The sequence below is a fragment of the Xyrauchen texanus genome, chromosome 2, assembly GCF_025860055.1.
Source record: "Xyrauchen texanus isolate HMW12.3.18 chromosome 2, RBS_HiC_50CHRs, whole genome shotgun sequence".
Taxonomy (NCBI): Eukaryota; Metazoa; Chordata; class Actinopteri; order Cypriniformes; family Catostomidae; genus Xyrauchen; species Xyrauchen texanus.
Genome location: NC_068277.1, coordinates 48,862,503 through 48,882,049, shown reverse-complemented (window position 1 = coordinate 48,882,049; position 19,547 = coordinate 48,862,503). Strand labels below are relative to the sequence as shown.

Sequence of the window (19,547 nt, the reverse complement as noted above, 5' to 3'; positions counted from 1 at the left end):
TTAACATAAAAGGTTAGAAGGTCCGTTTATAATTTCAGCATTAGCTGAAAAGTAATTTCTTTCATATGTAAGCAAATTGGACATTGGAACAGAAATATCCCCAAATGAATCAATATTGAATCAAATTGGAATCGAATCGATTTGAGAGCTGGTGAATCGAACCGAATCTGAAAATCTCTATCAATACCACTTTAACAATACTTTTATGGTGTCAGCCCAAGTCCTCATTCACTTTTATTATATTGAAGAATTTTCTTTAAAAAAAGAAAGTCATACAGATTTAGAACAACTTGAGGGTGAATAAATAATTACAGAATGTTTTTATTTGTATAAACAATTCCTTTAATACTCATATATAACTATGATGCGTTCTGTGATTCAACAGTGCTCATGTTTGATTGCACAGGTCCTGTCAGAAAGTTCGTCCTCTAAAGGGTGCAACTACCGCCTCTTCCCCTCCTGCTCACGTCAGTCTCCAGAGATGAAGCAGAGTGGATTAGGTTGGTATCATGTGTCTGTTCCTCATTCAGCCTCAACAACTGCTGTTTATTTCTTCTCTCTGACAGGAAATCACCCTCCCAGTCTAAGAAAACTCTATATTGGATGTTATTTTGAGTGTAAAAACCATTAGCCTACTGCTTGCATTGACATTACCAAGAAAATAAGTGGATACATATTTCAGATCTAGACAAAGATGCAGTTTGTTTTGTGGGGGAGCTGTTGAGAAGCTGTTCATTGTTTTTAGACATCTTGGAGATTTGAGCTGAATTCTGTGCTTCTGGTCTGTGTAAGACTGACAGAGTTGTGATCTCCGATAACGAGTTAGTTTTGTAATTTGTGCAGTTTTTTTAAAGGACAGTTCCAACTCTAAATTCTGATTGGATGAGTCATGTTCGAAGCCATAGTAAAATAACTATAAAAACTATAAATGTACATATGTGACTGTGCATTCTATTTTAATGCAGAAAATTGCTGCGTTGCATGGAAACCACAAACAACCTACGATTAGGATAATTAATTATACTACTTGCCAGAATAATACATTGATCATTGGAATTTTGATCATATTACTGTTGCTGCTGTTTATAAAAGCATTAAGCCGTTCGACCGGTCTTAATAGCTTGATTTGATAATATACTAAACAAAATAATCCTGGATGTAGTCAGAAATGTTTTATACCTAACCATCTGCTGATGTTATCATTTGGATAGTCTGAAATGCGAACACTGCTCATTATAGATCAAAGGCGTATATTTTCATAAACATTTTCCCTGACAAGAACATTGCTTTTGTTAATTGTCAGTGATGTCTGCCTATCCGTAATGGTTTTGACATGAGTCATATATTATGACTTAATAATCCTCTCACCCCACTCCCTGCAGGAACTGCTCTGTTTTGATTATTAAGTGCATGTGGTTGGCGTGCAAACTAATTCAATTATCTAAACCCTCTACAGGCTCACAGTGTGCTGGTCTCTTCAGCACCACCGTTCTAGGGGGCTCCTCTAGTGCCCCTAACCTTCAGGACTACGCACGCACACATCGCAAAAAATTCACCTCCGGCAGTTTGACCTATAAAGACGGTATGTGCCCTGTCCAGCTCCTTTTGTCATCTGAGAGCTAATGAAAGTAAGAGGTATAACCAATAGGGCTCTTTGTTTAAAGTTAAAGAGTAGGAAAATAACTATTGTTGTATCAGATCCTTTATTGACATGTAGTGGTTTCTGGTGGTATTGTTAAAGGGATAGTTTACTCTAAAATTAAAATTCAGTCATTGTTTACTCACCCCAATGTTGTTATAACCAACCTTTTTTTTTTTCGTAACACAAAGGGAGAAATTGTGAAAAATTGTTGTTGTGACAGGGCAGAGGGCAGGGCCGGGTCGTGATGCTACACACCCGGCCCCTAATCAGGCTAATCAAGCCTCAGAGAGAGATAAAGACCGACTGGAGACTGCAGTGGGACAGAGAGAGATTTACGGGCTGCTGTCCGACACCTTTGTGTATTTGTCTTTTTGGTTGAGTTTCATATTAAAATATTATTTATATTGTCAAGCCCGTTCTTGCCTCCTCCTTTCCCATTAATCCCTTTACACTGGTGCCGAAATCCGGGAAGGAGGAGGGATACGCCATGGTGGAGTTCTCGTTGCTACCATCCACCCCAAAGGAGCAGCCGCGGCCATCCACCGGAGAACGGAGGAGTCCGGCCGCCTGAAAGCGGACGAATGGCCGCCGACCCGCGAAGGGAGAAGGGGCTCCTAACCGACCGCCTGGAGCAGTCAGGGCCGTTGCCAGGGACGGAGGAGGCCCCTACCAGCCGCTGAAACTTGGCGGGGTATGAGACCGCCTACCGCGAGCGGGGAGGGGCTCCAGGCCGACCGCCTGGAGTGGGAGAATCGCTGCCAGGGGCGATCCCTTCTGTTTCCCAAGTATGCGGCGGGGGGCGTTCCGTCTGCCAGGGGCCGGAGGACTGCCTTCGATTCTTCCGGGGAGGCGCGGCTGTTGTCCGTTGGAGGTTGGAAGAGTAGCGAGGACCAAGCTACGGCGTATCGGAGAACCGGCGTGTAAGTGTTTTTTTTTTCTCTCTCTCTCTCTCTCTCTCTCTCGCTCTCTCTCCCACTGCCGCTCCGTGTTGGCCTTTCCCTCTCTATTTTGAACTGTTTTTAATCATTTTGCACGATCACCGTTACGGCGTGTAGGTGCCAACTTTTTTTTGTTTCCCTCCCCTTGTCCCCTCCCTCATCCAGGTAGACGGGGATGACCTGCCGGCAGATGGGGCGTTAGGCACGCTCCTCCCCAGGGAAAGGGGGGTGTACGTCATGCCGGGGGCTCCCTGGCCTGAGAGAACGAGGGAGGAATGTGACAAGGCGGATGGCCGGGCCGGGTCGTGATGCTCCACACCCGGCCCCTAATCAAGCTAATCAAGCCTTAGAGAGGGATAAAGGCCGACTGGAGACTGCAGTGGGACAGAGAGAGAGATTTACGGGCAGCTGTCCGACAACTTTGTGCATTTGTCTTTTTGGTTGAGTTTCATATTAAAATATTGTTTATATTGTCAAGCCGGTTCTCGCCTTCTCCTATCTCATTAATCCCTTGTTAGGGAATGGAATAGTTGTACTCGGTGATGTCTAAAAACGGGTCCTCCACAGAGATAGAGACAACAGAACACAACACAGCTGCACACAAAACAGAGAGCAGAACTTACTGTGCAGCTGTGTTGTTCTTTTGTCACTATCGCTGTGGAGGACCTCTTTATATATAAACAAAACAAGTTTTTGCTTGAACGCCCCAATGCCACGAGGGCACTGTGTGAACTGTTGCTAGTGTGCAGACTCATGAATGCGTACAGGAAATCAACTAATAATAGATTAGATTCAGTTTGTTTCTCACCAAACCATATGCTTTCATAACAATCATGAGTCTCGTGGAATAATTTATTAGAAATGATACTTTTGTGTCCATTTGAAGCTTGAAGAGGTGGTCACTATAAACTGCCATTGCATGACATCACTGAGTACAATTTTTTTTTCACAATTTCTCCCTTTGTGTTAAGAAAAAGACAAAGTCATATGGGATTATAACAACACGGGTGAGTAAACTGTGTCTGAATTTTCATTTTTGGGTGAACCAATCCTTGATGCAGTATCACACATATCATTTACCATTTCACGTCTGGTTCATTATCGTGGTCTTACATATTTTGTCCAAAAGATCATGGGAGTCTATTGTGCCATTCAATGTCTTAAAGCAATGAATACAGTCTTTGTTTCTTTGTCATTTTCCATATTCTTGACAACATTAGATTGGGAGTACAAGTTCTGTAAATCAGATCTGCCTTCTAGCAGAAACATAGATCATTTGAATATCTCTCCATTAGCTATGTTAAGTTCAAGCTGCATTGTGTAATTTCTGCGCTACTAGCATCACCCACCGTCTTTCGTTGTTCAGGCAAAAAGGTAGTCCTATCTCAAATAAACAGAGTATTGTTTTGATAGCTCCACAGGGCCACAATGTTTACACTTTTTGGGGAAATTAACTTACAAATGGCTTACTTAAAGTTGTCTTTGCATATTAAGCTTAGATTTGAATATATCAATATTGAAAATATTACACACTTTACCTTTAAACCTTGACCTGGTGTTGGTTTTACATGAAAGTTTTCATATATATTGCATTTGTTACTCTAAAAGCATCACAGTAATGAAAGATTGCGCTAGATTTAATAATTTACTTTATTCGCATTGGATTTCAGTCTAATTTCAAATCTTACCCAACACTGCATCCATGAATTGTCCCTCTGGCCCTAAGAGTCCAGATTCCTTCCAGAATGTTCAGTTTGTGTGTTTGTGGTACAACTCTTTGCCCACAAGGTGTCAGTGTGACATTGAGTTTCAGTTACAATTTTCTTTTTGGTGTTTTTTTGTGTTTACCACTCTTTTACTGTAGTTATAAAAGCTTTGTCCTCTCATTCATTTCTATTGTATACATGGGCCTATTCATGCCTCATTTAACTTTTTTAGCTTCAGCTTAAACCTCTATATTTGTGATATATGTAGACGTGACAGGCGGGTCATTGAACACAGTCCTCTTTCTCTTTGTCCTCAATTGTTTGTTGTTGTGTTCTGTGAAGCATGTCTGTTGCACCGAAATCTCTCAGGCCTGCTTGTGTTTTTGACAGAAAGTGAGTGGTCAATCTGACTGTCTCAAGCCTTTCACACTTCTGTCTACCATTTTGTTTGTTCTGAGAAACAACAACAAATAAATTGCACGTGTTTATAATAGAGAAGTTCCCATTAGCTCACATGCTTCCAGTCATGCTCACAGTCAGCCAAAGTTTCAACATTCAATATTAGCGGGGATAGTTCACTCAAAAATATAAATTCTGTCATCATTTACTTTCGTGGAACCCAAAAAGAGATGTTTGCACAACATGGAAAATAACCAATATTTTCAACAGAAATACAATGGTATAAACATTCACTTATTATATAATTATTTATTGTGATGTTATTATTGCTAAAGCTGCATAAGCATGTGGTATGACACAAAATGCAAAAAAAAAACAGCAACAAAGAGTGTCAATTGTTTGGGATCATTTTAAAGAAAACGTTTACAAGACGAGACACTGTAAAAACATCAAGACCTGGGGCACATCCATCTAGCGCAAGCTTCCATAGGAAAACAATTGAAAAACAGCTTGAATAGACACAAAACGCATTCGGTGTGAACAGCTGCTAAGACAACTCACATGGGCCACTGAAAATTTCAAATGGACCGGATTTGGCCCACAGTCTGCCAGTTGAATAGGCCTGATCTAGATTATGATAAATTAAGAGACTCTCAGCCTAAAAAACTGCTGTAAATTCACAAAAACTTCACAAAATTTTCTGATTTGGCATTATAGGGTGCAAATTAGGTAGCTCAGAAAAACTGCTTTTATTTTGTTCCCAATCATGTCATTGGTAACTTAAGCATTACAATAATAATTTTATTCTAGTGTCCAAAAATGTCTTCAAATAAATAAAACATAATAATTGTACATAATAACTAATTACACATACAAATACAACAATGATTAAAGCTATTCTCTCTCTCCAAAGCATGCAGGCATGAGTAACGAGATCTCATTCAGTTCCATTCTGTGTCATTTGAGTCATCATTGAGTCTGTGTCATGTACTTGACGCCATCTCTTGGTGGCCATATGTATTTAAAGTGAACGATCCTCTCTGCCCATATTTGGATGACTATCACCTCTGGTTGCAGTGATCTGAATCCTAATACGATTGGTTTAGCATTTCATGATGCATACTACATCATCTCCAATGAAGTCATCTGATTCAGGAATGTGTTTTTAGCCAGATAGCACATTACATGCTGTGTGCACATTGTTAATGGGAATCCTCTTCTCTAAGTAGTGGTATGTGTTTAAGTCATTTTATGTTCTGTTTATTTTCGAGAAGTTATAAGTGAAACCACAACTTATAATTAACACCTGTGTACATGTAACATGTATGTCAGAAACATGTACTTAACTATTACTCTCTATATTTTTGTCTGTGAGAACAAAAAGACTGGTTGTATTCTATTCTTTGAGTGCTTTCCAACAGCATATGGCACATGGCTGTTTGATCATTTTGAGTTTTTTACAGATTAGAGTAATATGTACAGTGTGAAAGTATTAATATATTATAAAAATGGAACACTTCTGATTTGTCTGCAAATTTCAAAGCAGTTGTTCAGTTTTGGTCATAATGCCTACATGCATTGTTTAGTACAGCTTCTAAGCTTTAAAACATGTGTAACAAACTTAATGGCAAAAAGATTCAAACATATGATATTTGGTCATTTTATTTAAGACAGACAGGGTTATAAAGTGGCTGGAGTTAAAGGTCTGCAGCTTGTCAGCAAAAGAGCAGGTCATTAGTTTACTGTCAGTGCTACGCGATGCAACACGTTGCAACAGACAGCTTTATTGATTATAATGGGATCTATTTGCTTTTGATGCAACATGCCGCACACTTCCGGTGTAGAGTGGGTCAGCCTCAGTCACCATTCACTTGAATAGTACAGAAAAAAGATGCAAATATTATCCTTTTGTTATCCATGTTAGATTGTAATGTGGGAACAACATAAATGATGACAGAATATTCGTTTTTTGGGTGAACTGTTCATTTAACCTAATTCTCTGTGGGGACTCAATTTTGCTCATAAACTGAATTGTTGTTTTACTTTTCTTTTTATTTATTCTTGTTCCAATATACTTTATTCTTTTGCAGAAAGCAAACCCCAGTGGGCCCATCTATGAAATGAACATAGCTTACATAATAACATAATGCGGAATATTCTGACTCTTAACCAAAATTCAAAATCACATTAAGGCATATCACAAAACGCTGCTCTTTTCCAGCTTCCTGTCCCAATGTCTCTGAATTGGTATAGTGCTTCAGACACAGTAGCAACATAGAAATCCAACCCTACACTCTTCCCCCTAATATCCCTGACAGACTCACACCTTCAGCACTGTAACGCCATCCCCATTCTGTCCAGGTGTACTGTAAAATATGGTAACTAGTGACCTTTTTTATTTCCTCAGAATTGTTGTCTATGCCGGCAGTAAAGCGATTTTCTGTGTCGTTTGCAAAGCATCCGACTAATGGTACGTCTGCTTCTCTTCAAGTATATTTCCACTTTCTTTCCCTCTTATGTTTTGCATGTCAATGGAAGAGTCTTTTCATTTTTGTATTTTGTTTGTCTCATTTCATGTGATTACTGCTGTTTCCTTCAATACCTTTTCCAACATCCCACACACTCCCTTCTATTTCTGTCCTGTCCTCTTCCTGCGTTTACCTCTCACTTTCACTAAGTGACACAATGTTGAGCAGTTTACAGATGATCATTTCTGTGGATGAGTGTAAGCACATTTTTGTGTTTGGTGTGCCTGTATGCACAAGTCTGTGGGTAGGCGGGTGTATTACAGTAAAGATCACAGGTATGAACCACTACTGGACAATGTACACCAGTGATTCAACCCTTCCCCTGTTAGCAGTTCTCATTTTAGAATATAGCAAACAGTGATTGTTAACCGGGAAATGGTTCACGTGTCTCTCCTTTACCCCATCACTCTTCTCTCTATATTTTTGTTAACTTCCATTTCATGTGGCTGTATAATGAAGTTATGTCTAATGTCTTGAATGTCAAATTACAAATCAAAAGAGTCTTTTATCCATTTCACATGGGAAACAGCTTAAAATCTCAGTGCTTTCTTCACCAAAACAAGCCTTGACATTTTGAAACACCACAAACGACAAAGACAAAAATGTCCTTCAAATTGAAATATAATTGCACCATAAGTAACTATGTTCTCTTCAATTATTTATGTGACTAAAATGTACCTTCTGTCTTTGTAATCCTTGCTTGTGTCTTTTGTGGTTCTCTAACTAATCGTTTATACACGTGCTGTGCATAGACTGCATGTTGATGTAATGTTGGTTACCATTGATTTTCCCTCTGTTAAAGAATGATTTTGCATATGTTGTGATCATGTGGATGCAGGGGAGATATTTAGCACAACTAAACCTACTTCCCTAAACAAACAGACCATTTTTAATGTTTTTTTCCGTATGTGGGTATGAATTAATCTTGCTATATATACTACCATTTATGTAACAGTATATATACAGTATTATGATGATGCTAAAAGGGTGCGTGTTTATAGAATGCACGAGTGGATGTAATACCTAAGGTCAAAAACTGTGAATTACTGCAGCGTCTTATGTGTGTATTTAAACGTATTTGGACACTCTTTCTGCATGTTTTCAGTACATCTCAGACAGAGCTTAAAGATGGTCCCTCTTCCACCTACACACTCCCCATTCCCTGCCGGATCCCACACACTCCCTGCCACCCACCACACATTCCATGCCATCCAGATCTTAAAACCTTTCACGTAGGAGGCTTTGGTCCATGCTAATTATGTCCCCGTATGTAATGAGAAATATTTGCTTACTTAATGTTTCTGAAATTAGTGCACACTCTAAACCAATTTATTTGCTGTTATTGTATTCCTTTGTTTTTTTTAGCGTAATTATTTGTATGTTAAACTAACCCTTTAAGTGTGAAAGTGCCCTTAATTTCTGGTTAAACGGTAGGATGATTTTACACTTCAGTCCTTGAATAGGTTGTGCTTGTTATTTGCAATATATATATATATTTTTTAAATGATTACTATTCATTTTTAAATGTATGATATGGTAATTATTGCTATGTTTTAATTAAAAAAAAGTTCATCTCTATGGTAAGGGTGTATAACAGTGGCCCTTCCTGCGGTATATTCAGTGAAATCTAATGATTCGACATCCTCAATTTGTTGTCTAGTGGTAGGAATGAAAAGGGAATATGTTGCGGTGTGATATTTGACTCCACTGAGTACTGTATTCACTTTAGGCACACGGGATGATACTTCTGCCATGGTGGTTAAACTATTTCTGTGGTGGTCTGGCTCAGGAAATGAGAGATCTCTGTCCTCACTGCAACTACACCAATTATCGACTGGGCACAACTGCAGAATTTCCGCATACACGCACAAGAACTCACACAGTGCGAACTTCAGGAAGAAATATAACCTTTTTCAGTGTTGATATAAAGACTTTCTTTTTTAACTGTCGGCATGTGATTTTATAATTTAGTGACTTTGATTGGCTGCAGAGATGTACTGTATCCTCTTTACTCCCTTCCAGAGGTTAGCACAGAACAATACATAATCATTTGTGAATAATGGTAATGGACTTTAAATGGTGCTCTGTGTACGCTTGGGATTTCCTGTATTGGTGACCAGTCGCTCAGGCTAATCTTTGTTTACATGTGTTAAAAACGTAGAATATGTTGAAGTACCTTTTAAACCCCATCAGAGCCATTGTGTTGGAGGTCACTCTCTTAGCATGAAATGTTAATATCAGAACTGCTGTCCACGACATCCCCATTCTGGGTCAGTTTTATTGGCCCAAGCACCTATCCACCTGCCAACCCTCTTCCTGTACTCCCCACTCTCTTCCCTGCTTTGCCTCTTCTTCCTCAGAGCCCCTGAAGGAGCACCAGGTAGCCCAGCTGCTGAGGCCTTTTTCCACCGACCCCAATATTGGCCACACGTTCTCTTTGGACAGTGCTTTTGCCCACCACATCCATCAGTGCTCCTACCATCTCCGCCTGTTCCGCAACTGGTTAATCTCCGGCCAGGACCCACTAGAGTACCTTTACGGTCAGCCCTGCGGAGTTTTTCCGTGCCATGCTGTGCCGTGCCATGACTGCCGTAATGGCCGCTGCCACAGCTGCATCAGCTTTGCTATAGTGCCTCTGCTGTTTGAAGCATGCTTGTGTTATTGGGAAAAGCAGCTTGTGATGACATGGCTCTTTTTATTTTTTTTTAACCTCTTTGAACCTGATCTTTTGGTAGATTTATATTGTTTTGAATCTTTAAAGGGATAGTTCATCCCAAAATGAAAATGCATTCATTATTTATTCACCCTTGTGTTGTTCTAAACCAAAATGACTTTCTTTCACTTTCGGTACACAAAGAGAGGAAGTTTTAAGAAATGTTCTGCTCAGTGATGTCGTACAATGGTAGTGGATGGTGACCACCTTTTTAAGATTCAAAAGGACGTAAATGTATAATTCAGAAGTCTAATAAATGATTCCATGTGACTCATCCCTAGTCTTGCAGGCATACAATAAGGTTTGGTGAGAACCACACCTTAATCAAATTTTGTGAAAATCTTAACTGACCGTTGCTCTCAGTACGGGTTCATGAGAGTGCACGAGAGCAGCAGTTCATGCAGTCCCTGTTTACAAGATTCAGTTCAATCAAAAAATGGCTTTGTTTGCTACAACCGGACCACTACAGCAATATTAACAACAGAAAATACAGCACCTCTTCACACAAACAAGAGACACAAACTTACAAAACTTGTTTGAAGATTTTCACCATCCACTGCCACCGTATAACATTACTGAGCAGAATTTTCTTTTTTTATTTCTACCTTTGTGTACCTAAAAAAACAAACAAAAGTCATATGGGTTTAAAACAAAACAAGGGTGAGTTAATAATAACTGGATTTTCATTTTTGGGTTATCTGTCACTATCAATAGATTAAAGTAATGAATTGTGATTAACCTAGTGATTTTTACTTTAACATAATTAATCTGGGATCTTTAATTTGCTAAGTTAAGAAGGGAAACATTAATATGCAACAGAAAATGTTTGCTATTAGCCTGCAGTTGACCACCGGTGGCCATTTCAATAACAGTGTGGTTTACCCGTAGAACAGAATGTTTTTTATATATATATATATATATATATATGTATATATATCTCAGATTATGTAAATATATTGAAGACAACATGAAACACTGTTCACAACCAATTTTACATTTGTTATCTGACATGTTTCTGAGAAAAACAGGATATTCTATGTGGGGAAAAAATGTAGGGGAGGACTTGATTTTTACCTTTTGGGAGTTTATTGGATTGTAAAATGTAGGCAGAGCAATATATAACATTTTGATAAAATATTACAAAGACAAAATGTTTTTACTTGGAATAACATGCACTGATGATTCATGCACAATAAGACCAGGAGCATGCATTAAAGGCACAGTAATAACACTCCGCCATAAGGTTCCTCTTATTAACATTATTTAATGCATTAGGTATCATGAACTAACAATGAACAATATATATATTTTTGACAACATTTATTAATCTTAGTTAATGTTAGTTAATAAAAATACAATAGTTTATGTTAGTTCAAAGTGTTACCTGCATAGTTAATTAAAATTATAATTCTCTCATCATTTACCCCCCTTATGTCGTCGCAAACTCATTTGACTTTCTTCTAGGGAACACAAGTGAAGATATTTTGAAGGATGTATGAGGTATTTTTGTCCATACAATGCAAGTCAATGGGGTAAAAGTGAGTGGTTAACGACTTTCTCTCATGAATGCGCCAAGGAGACCGCAGATGTCAAGATTAATAGGAATAATGAGATACATTTTGGTCTGTTTCTCACCTAGAACTGATCGCATCACTTCAGAAGACATGGGTTAAACCACTTTGAGTTATATCACCTTTATGCTGCCTTCATGTCCTTTTTGAGGCATGTTCCTTGTTGGACCCCATTGACTTGTATTGTATGGATATAAACGCATCATATATCCTTTGAAATATCTTTGTTTGAGTTCCACAGAAGAAAGAAAGTCCTATGAGTTCGAGACCGCATAAGGGTGAAAAAATGATGAGAGAATTAAGTTTAAATATTCCATTTTTTATTTCATGCTGACTTGACAAATGATTTGCATGCCACGGGACTCCAGGGATTAAAAAAAACTAAAATAAATTATGGAAGTCTATTAAATTAGTCATTGTATATAATATAAATGAGAATTTTAATGAGAATTTTGTTGAGCTTATTTATATAATTGTTTATACATTGTTTATATATATTGTTCATATATTATTATATCTTTGTTTGTTTTTTCATTTGTTCTCTTTTCAGAATTCAGTTTACATGATGATCAGCATTCATTCATTTGTTTTATTATTTCTCAAGCATTTGACAGATATGTAATGTGTTTCTGCTAGCTCCTTCATAACTTCCATGTGTTGCTTTAATCCTCATTAAAAGTTTGTTTTTTCAGCTAAATAAAATGCCTACTATCTCTAATGGCTAATTAAATTAAAAAAATGTAGTCTTGAATGAATGGCAAGAGGATGTGGTGGGTTTCATGTGTTTGTGTGTGAAATGTTTCCCGCACTTGACTGTGGTTCTATCACTAACAAGTGTGTGGCAGTAGATGGAATGACAATCCACACTGATTCAGTAGTAATAGACGTTGTTGTGCATCACTTCTCTCATCTGCAGGTTTTGAAGGATGTTCCATGGTGCCCTCTATCTACCCTCTCGAGACCCTCCACAATTCCCTTTCACTCAAACAGGTGAATGAGTTCCTGACAGGTGTGTGTGAGAGTGCAGGAGATTCCCACACCAGGACAACCAGAGGTGATGCTCTTAGATTCATTCTATATATTACTTTTGGTCCACGCACTTATGATATGACAAATCACCAAACAACATGACATACATCAAGGTCCCTGTAATTGCAGTTAATTTCATATTGCAACAAAAGGTGCTTGTGCCCTAATAGTGTGCGTGCTCCTCTCTCCTACTATAGCATTCTCAGCCATGTTTGATTCCCAAAACCAGCCATCAGTGGACTCTTATATCCCTCAACGAGTGCTGTCCTCCTCCGTTTCAATGCGGCAGCGGTCTGACCGCCCACCATGGTGTGAGTACTGCACCCCTTTTTCAGATAGCAGATTCTTTAAGAACAAACATATGTTGGGCCTGGGTAACAGGTTTGAATCCATGGCATGCTGAGTGACTCCAGTCAGGCTTCCTTAGCAACCAATTGGCCTGGATGCTAGGGCGCGTAGAGTCACGTTGGGTTAACCTCCCCGTGGTCGCTATAATATGGTTCTCACTCTCTGTGAGCCACGATTTGTTGTGTGTGGATGCCGCGGAGAATAGCGTGAGCCTCCACATGCACTAGGTCTCCGCGGGAACGTGCTCAACAAGCCACGTGATAAGATGAGCGGATTGCCAATGTTTTGGGGACCAGATGTCCCCAAAAGGATAGTAAAACCTGAAAGGCCCTATTTTAAGACTGCTAGCGCTAAGCGCAGAGCTATGCCATAAGTCATAACGCAAAGTCAATGGGCATGGCCAGGACGTTTTGGTATTTTTGTGCAGGCGCAAATGCGTTTGGCGAAACTGCACGCAAAGCGCTAATGGGCTAGGTCAAGTGCAATTTAATTCTGAGGTCCTTCTCCGGCACCATCTGCGTCATATTATATAGTCCACGCCATGTCATGTACCAGTGATATACAGTAAAAAAAAACACCGGCCCCTTTTGTATTGACTTAAAAATCACTCTACGACAACAGGTGGAAAAATACCAATACAAATAAGACAACACATTCAATAAAGGATGGTAGTGTAAATGGACTGTATGCAGTGAATTAGAAGAGAAATATGGACTTATGTTCTTTTGTGCATAAATGTAACAATGACACAATCCTTTTATATATGTGGAAAATGTTGTTCTCTTCAGGATTGGATTTACGCTCCGTTAAATTATATAGGAATGTAATTATTATTATTTTCATCTACTGACACACTAATCATGACAAGTATTAACAGTGATTGTATTGGAATGCACTTCACTTCTACTGATTTGAAAAATGAATAAATCAAACCAAAAATATATCTAAATTAAATTTACACTTCAAACTAAATAAAAATATAATAAAAATAATGAAGTGTAAAAAAACATCATATCAAATCCAAACATTTTACTCTCTCCAACTTCTTCCACCAGCCCCTTTTACAGTGACTTCAAAATCACTATACGACAACAGGTGGAACAATACCAATACAAATTAGATCATAAATACAATTGTAAATATAAACATAATAATTATATTTTAAAAATAAACCATGAACTCTAGATATTTTAACACAAATCTCATAAATATTTATTTCATAAAAGGGCTACAACAGTGATTGTCAGGGACATAATTTGATGTTCCACTATATTTTTTGAGTTTGGATATGAACTTATTAACCACCTGGTGGTGGATTCTCTATAAACTGCAAATGCAGGAACCGAGTTTAGACTTTACACTGAAAACAGACATGGTTTGCGTCTTAGCCCAATGACCTATTTCTCAGGAAAATAGTGAATTGCACTTTGTGCCACTTCATTAAAATATAATACACCAACAATTTGCATACAGACACCCACAGATAGTGCAAACACTCCCACCCATGCCTTTTCGCTGGCACTAAAATTGGATAAGATATTGACTGCACACTCATGAAAATAGAGCCCGATATCATAAATTATGTCTTAATAAACATACTAAATAATATCTTATAGGAACCTTTCCATTTTCAGAGTTTAATTGAGGATTAGGGTTGCCATTCTTATACAGAACCTTTAAAAAATAAATAAATAAATAAAATGTCAGAACTGAATGATTTTCATGACTGTAATGTGCATTCTTCCACCAAAGTGGATGGGATTTCTGCTGAAATACAGTGTATCCTGAGCTACCATTCAGGGTCAATGCAACACCTCTATTAAATCAGCAGCACAACCAGTGTTGTCCGATTCCTGAACAAATGACTCTTATCAGCCAGTTACGACTATCAGTGTTAGTGTAAGGCTTGTGAGACTTATAATGCTTTCTCCTATCCCAGCTTAATATGCAGAGACAACTATAAGCCATTCATAAGTTCATTTTCTTGAAAACTGTAAACACTGTGTCTGTGTGGCACTATAAAAATTCAGTTTAGATCCGCCTCAACAACATAACTCAACGCATGAGTAAGGGGTGGGATTATCTCTTTGTTTGACCAATGGCAGGCAGAGTTTAAAAAGCTGTTTTGAAAACAATGTTTAGGGAATAATTAGGGTTGGTTGTTGATATGACATTGTGTAGGTGAAGATACACATTATGAGTTTTGCTGTAATTAGTGGTATTTTGCAAAAATCAGTTCTGTTAAAATATGAAATTATCTCATCACTTGGCAAAAAGCCATTGAGGGCAGTAATCCAATAAGAATTGCATTTGTTATTTCTTCTTCAAAAGTACTAAACGTTAACAGAAATCTTAACCTTAATCATTATATTCCTTATGATTTCCATGTCTATGGGGAAAGAAAATATAATTAGCTCAGTATAAAATCAATACAAGTAAAGAAAGGTCTGCACTATGATAGAAATACGAACGTGTGTGGATGTGTTTCTCCATGCAGACAGCAGTGGTCCCTCCAGTACTGTGTCGAGCGCCGGTCCCTCGTCTCCCACCACTGCTGACACCTCCCCACACTTCAGCTTTAGTGAGAAGATCACCCTCACCCCTCAGAGCAGCGAAGAGATCCATCTAGCTCAACACAACACCAGCCAAGCTGCTTCCTCCATACTCGGCAACACTGAAACCAGCTTCTCCTCTGAGGACCCACATCCTTCAATACCATCTCCCATTCAGGAGACACCCAATGAAATACCAGTGGACAGCACGGATTCTGCAGACCGGTGTCTGACAGATAGACCCTGTTCTGGTGAGGCCAATGAAGCATCAAGTCTGACCCACGCTGAACCCAGGACTTCCTGCTCACGCTTGGCCGACAGTCCGCCAAGGGAGTCCTACTGTGGGCTGCCCGGCTCCCTGCCCGTGCTCCTTGAGCTCCGAGAGAGCAGCTCAGAGGCCGGATCCAGTGCCCAGACTCCCCTCACCCCCGAAGAACCAGAAGAGTTCTTCGATACCCACGAAACGGTTGAGGTGTGGATGGGGAGCCCAGGGAACCTGCCCCACTCTGGGATTCCTCTGGAGGTGGGAGCTCCACATGTGTCTGAGCCTTGAAGGAAATAGGACGGGCCAGCTTCCTCATACGCGCAGCTCTGCAGTCAACCATGCATCATGGTGTTCAACCATGCTCTTGCTGTAGTGCCTCAGAGACCTTCGTTAAGCCTCAGTCCAATCCAAAAGTGGGACATTTGCTGACATAATTGTAAGCAATAGTGAAATGGCCAGTTATTAAACATAAGATGTTCGATGCACTGATAATCCAACGTTTTTATGTAAACATATATTACTATCTTACTTCTCACTTTCTCCAGAAGACCATTTTTATTCATTGGATGGTCTGAAAGATATTTTTATAAGGGACATCGTGTTTGATAGAAGTTTATGTTTGGTGAAGTACTTTGACCGCAATTGGCGAGCTTAACTTGAATAATTAACTGATACAGCTAAAGGTATATTAAATAAATGCTAACAGTTTTATTACTATTTGCCAAAGCCTGCTATAGCACTGTCATAATTTATTAAATCATTATAAAATACAGATATACTGTATATATATATATATATATATATATATGTAGTATAGATATTTATTGACTAATAAGCAGCTTACGTTTAACAATGAGGCAGCAAATGAATACTGTCTAACTTTTTTTCATATTTTTGTTTTTATATTTGTTAAACCTACAGTCCTATCAGTTTATAATAGTCCTTATGTTATCATTAAGTTCGTTTCAAGTACATTGCTCTCCTGCTTTGTAGTGTTCACCTCTGTGAAGTACTAATTTTGTAGTGTGATCCTCCCTGTTTGACCAATTGAAGAGAGTACAGAGATTACCATGACATGAAAATATTATTTAGTTCTTTTTCTATTGATTTAAATGTGCAGTAAAAAAGAGAAACAATGTTATTAAATATCAACATTGGTCAGAGAAATATGCTCTTTTTCATCTTTTTTTTGTCCAGGATAAATCCAAAATAATTTTGGACCTTTAGGTAAACCTTGGATTGTGGACATGGCTGTGTACTGGACTCTCACTGATCTAAGACCAGCTTCTTGTCATTTTGTCATGAATTTCAAATGTAAAAGCTCTAGAATCTAGAGATGAGCACTTAATTTCCACCTTCTGTGAATTATTCCACTAAATGATTGAACTGACTGAGAACTGACTGATTTGTGATAACTGACATTTTAAAGCATCTGCCTCTGATAGATTCTCAACTCTAACTTGTTGTAATGTTTAGTGCTCTGTATGCAGTCTGCGCAGTAGTATTAAATGCCACTTTAATTTACAGTGTTTGAAATAAAAGTGACTGTCCACAGAAAGTTATAAACATTGTTTTGAGCATTCTTCTGTATTTCAGCATTTCTTGTGTGCAAACTGTTTATAAAAAGTGAGATGCACCAATTCTATAGCAAATCAAGGATGATACCTGATTTTCGTGTTTTCTACAAGTGGACAGTCCCTCAATTATAATTTATCATTCTCCTCTAGACTTTCACTTGTACAAGACCTGATGTTTCCTAAGCCACAGTAGATGATGGTCAGAGAATTACGCCTAACGTTTCCATATTTTAAAGTTCACCCCAAAATTTGAATTTTCATAATTTACCCACCCTCATGCCATCCCAGATGTGTATGAATTTCTTCTGCTGAATACAAACAAAGATTTTTAGAAGAATATTTCAGCTCTGTAGGTCCATACAATGCAAGTGAATGTTGATCAGGCCTTTGAAGCTCCAAAAAGGAGATAAAGTCAGCATAAACATAATCCATACGACTCCAGTAGTTTAACAAATGTCTTCTAAAGCGATCCAGTTCGTTTTGGGTGAGAACCAGGGCTGGACTGGTAATCTGACATACCGGGCATTTTCCCGGTGGGCCGACGCACTTTGGGGCTGATCAGGGGCAGACTGGCCATCGGGAGAACCAAGCGGGCCGGTGGGTCGGCCACTAAACGGGCCGAGATAAGCTAAAATGAGCCGTCGCGTTATGCAGGATGGACCACAAAACGGCACATCGATATGCAGAAAAGGACAGCAAACTTGCTATGTAAAAGCAACTGGCCTAGCATAGCAAGCAATGTCAATTCCCAGTCCAGCCCTGGTGAGAACAGACAATTCCTTTTTCACTGACTACGTTTACTTGGATGCCAGAAAGCAGCTTATTTTGAGAAAGCAGTGTTCAGTTTACATGCACTGTATAAGCAGCGTACTCATTATTCCCATATACATGCAGCTCCGTCAGTAAGCCGCTTTCCCCATAGCAATGTAATTTACCCGTGGCGCTAAAGAACACAGCATCTGAGCAAGACTTTGCTATTTTATTCTCCGTTGCTCCACTTTATTTCCAGATATTCCCGTGTTGTTGCTGTTTTTGTTTCCTTAACTTTCTGCAATAGCTGCAATAGTGAGGTTTCCCTCTTACTAAAACTCCGGGATTCCCCCAGTGTAGGAGCATATATATGCGAAAGTAAGATACTGTCACTATTTTACATTGTATAAATGGGTAGAGTTTATAGTGTATGTGCTTTTCCCACTGTAATCCCAGAAATGTTGAATGATTTTTTTCCACTGTGTTGATTTGTTTGGCTCCATCCTATGACGTTTTTTATTTGGTTTGTTCGACGCACATGCACACTATTCAAACACCCATCAGAATGCTGCTTGTGTTTTTACATGACCACATCAAAGGCCAAAGCATACTCTACACAAGTACATGAATACAACGTGCAAATGCTTGACCAACGCATAGCCAACACACGGTCTGGTTTAACATGCTTAACGTGCGTCCTTGCTTTATCATGGCGGGAACAAACCTCAGTACTCAAGGGGGCAATATAATTGCCTTCAAATGTCTGCCATTAAACTGGATGTTTTATTATTCAGGTAAGTGGCTATAAATATACTGACTTTAACTTACGTGTTCAGCAATCTTCAAATCTTCAAATTGTTGCTCTACCATGACTGTAGAAACACCATAGATGCAGACAGTTCACACTAAACTTGCTATAGCGCCCCTTGTGGCAACGTTGAGAATGCAACGTGTTGTTGTGTTAAGTTATGAATTGAGGTCTGACACTTCTTTAGAATGCAACGACGTGAAATCGAGCTTGCGTTGCAAGATGCGTCTGCATTCACATACTTGCGTAGAGTATGTTTCGGCCTTTAGCTGCATTCCTGGAAAAACCTACATGTGTTTAACCACTTTATCTTAATCCCTTAATTGGTGTAAGGAAATTGGCATTCATATTTATATGACATTTTAGAATGCCCCTTTCTGCAAAAACACTGGAATAAACAGTTTTCTTGCATGTAAACGTGGTCACTGTACATCTTGCCATTGCAGTCTCTAGACACGATCATGAGCATGAGGAAGCATAATCGAGCTTGAAATCACGATCATGCCTAGAGACTGCAATAGCAAGATGTACAGTGAAAAGGAGTTACATTTTGGTCTGTTCTTACCCAAAATCAATTGGATTGTTTTAGAAGACATTAATTAAACATTTTCATGTCATGGTAATCTCTGTACTCTCTTCAATTGATCAAACAGGGAGGATCACACTACAAAATTATTACTTCACAGAAGAGCAATGTACTTAACATTGTAGAAACGAACTT

General features: G+C 38.8%; 1 protein-coding gene across 6 annotated transcripts in view; it reads left to right on the top strand.

Moving 5' to 3' along the window:
* The window catches only part of LOC127657372 (inositol hexakisphosphate and diphosphoinositol-pentakisphosphate kinase 1-like), a 49,245-nt gene extending 32,002 nt beyond the window's left edge, over positions 1 to 17,243 (top strand). For 2 of the 6 annotated variants that reach the window (XM_052146144.1, XM_052146137.1), the window contains exons 25-30: positions 407 to 500; positions 1,457 to 1,582; positions 7,093 to 7,155; positions 12,414 to 12,551; positions 12,724 to 12,837; positions 15,372 to 17,243. In XM_052146144.1, the coding sequence (XP_052002104.1) occupies positions 407 to 500; positions 1,457 to 1,582; positions 7,093 to 7,155; positions 12,414 to 12,551; positions 12,724 to 12,837; positions 15,372 to 15,979 (1,143 nt within the window). In that variant the 3' untranslated portion in view covers positions 15,980 to 17,243. Of the gene's footprint in view, positions 1 to 406; positions 501 to 1,456; positions 1,583 to 7,092; positions 7,156 to 8,942; positions 9,754 to 12,413; positions 12,552 to 12,723; positions 12,838 to 15,371 lie in introns of those variants that run through there. The other 4 variants (XM_052146153.1, XM_052146168.1, XM_052146129.1 and 1 more) reach the window with 3 other exon arrangements.
* Positions 17,244 to 19,547: the final 2,304 nt, after the last annotated feature.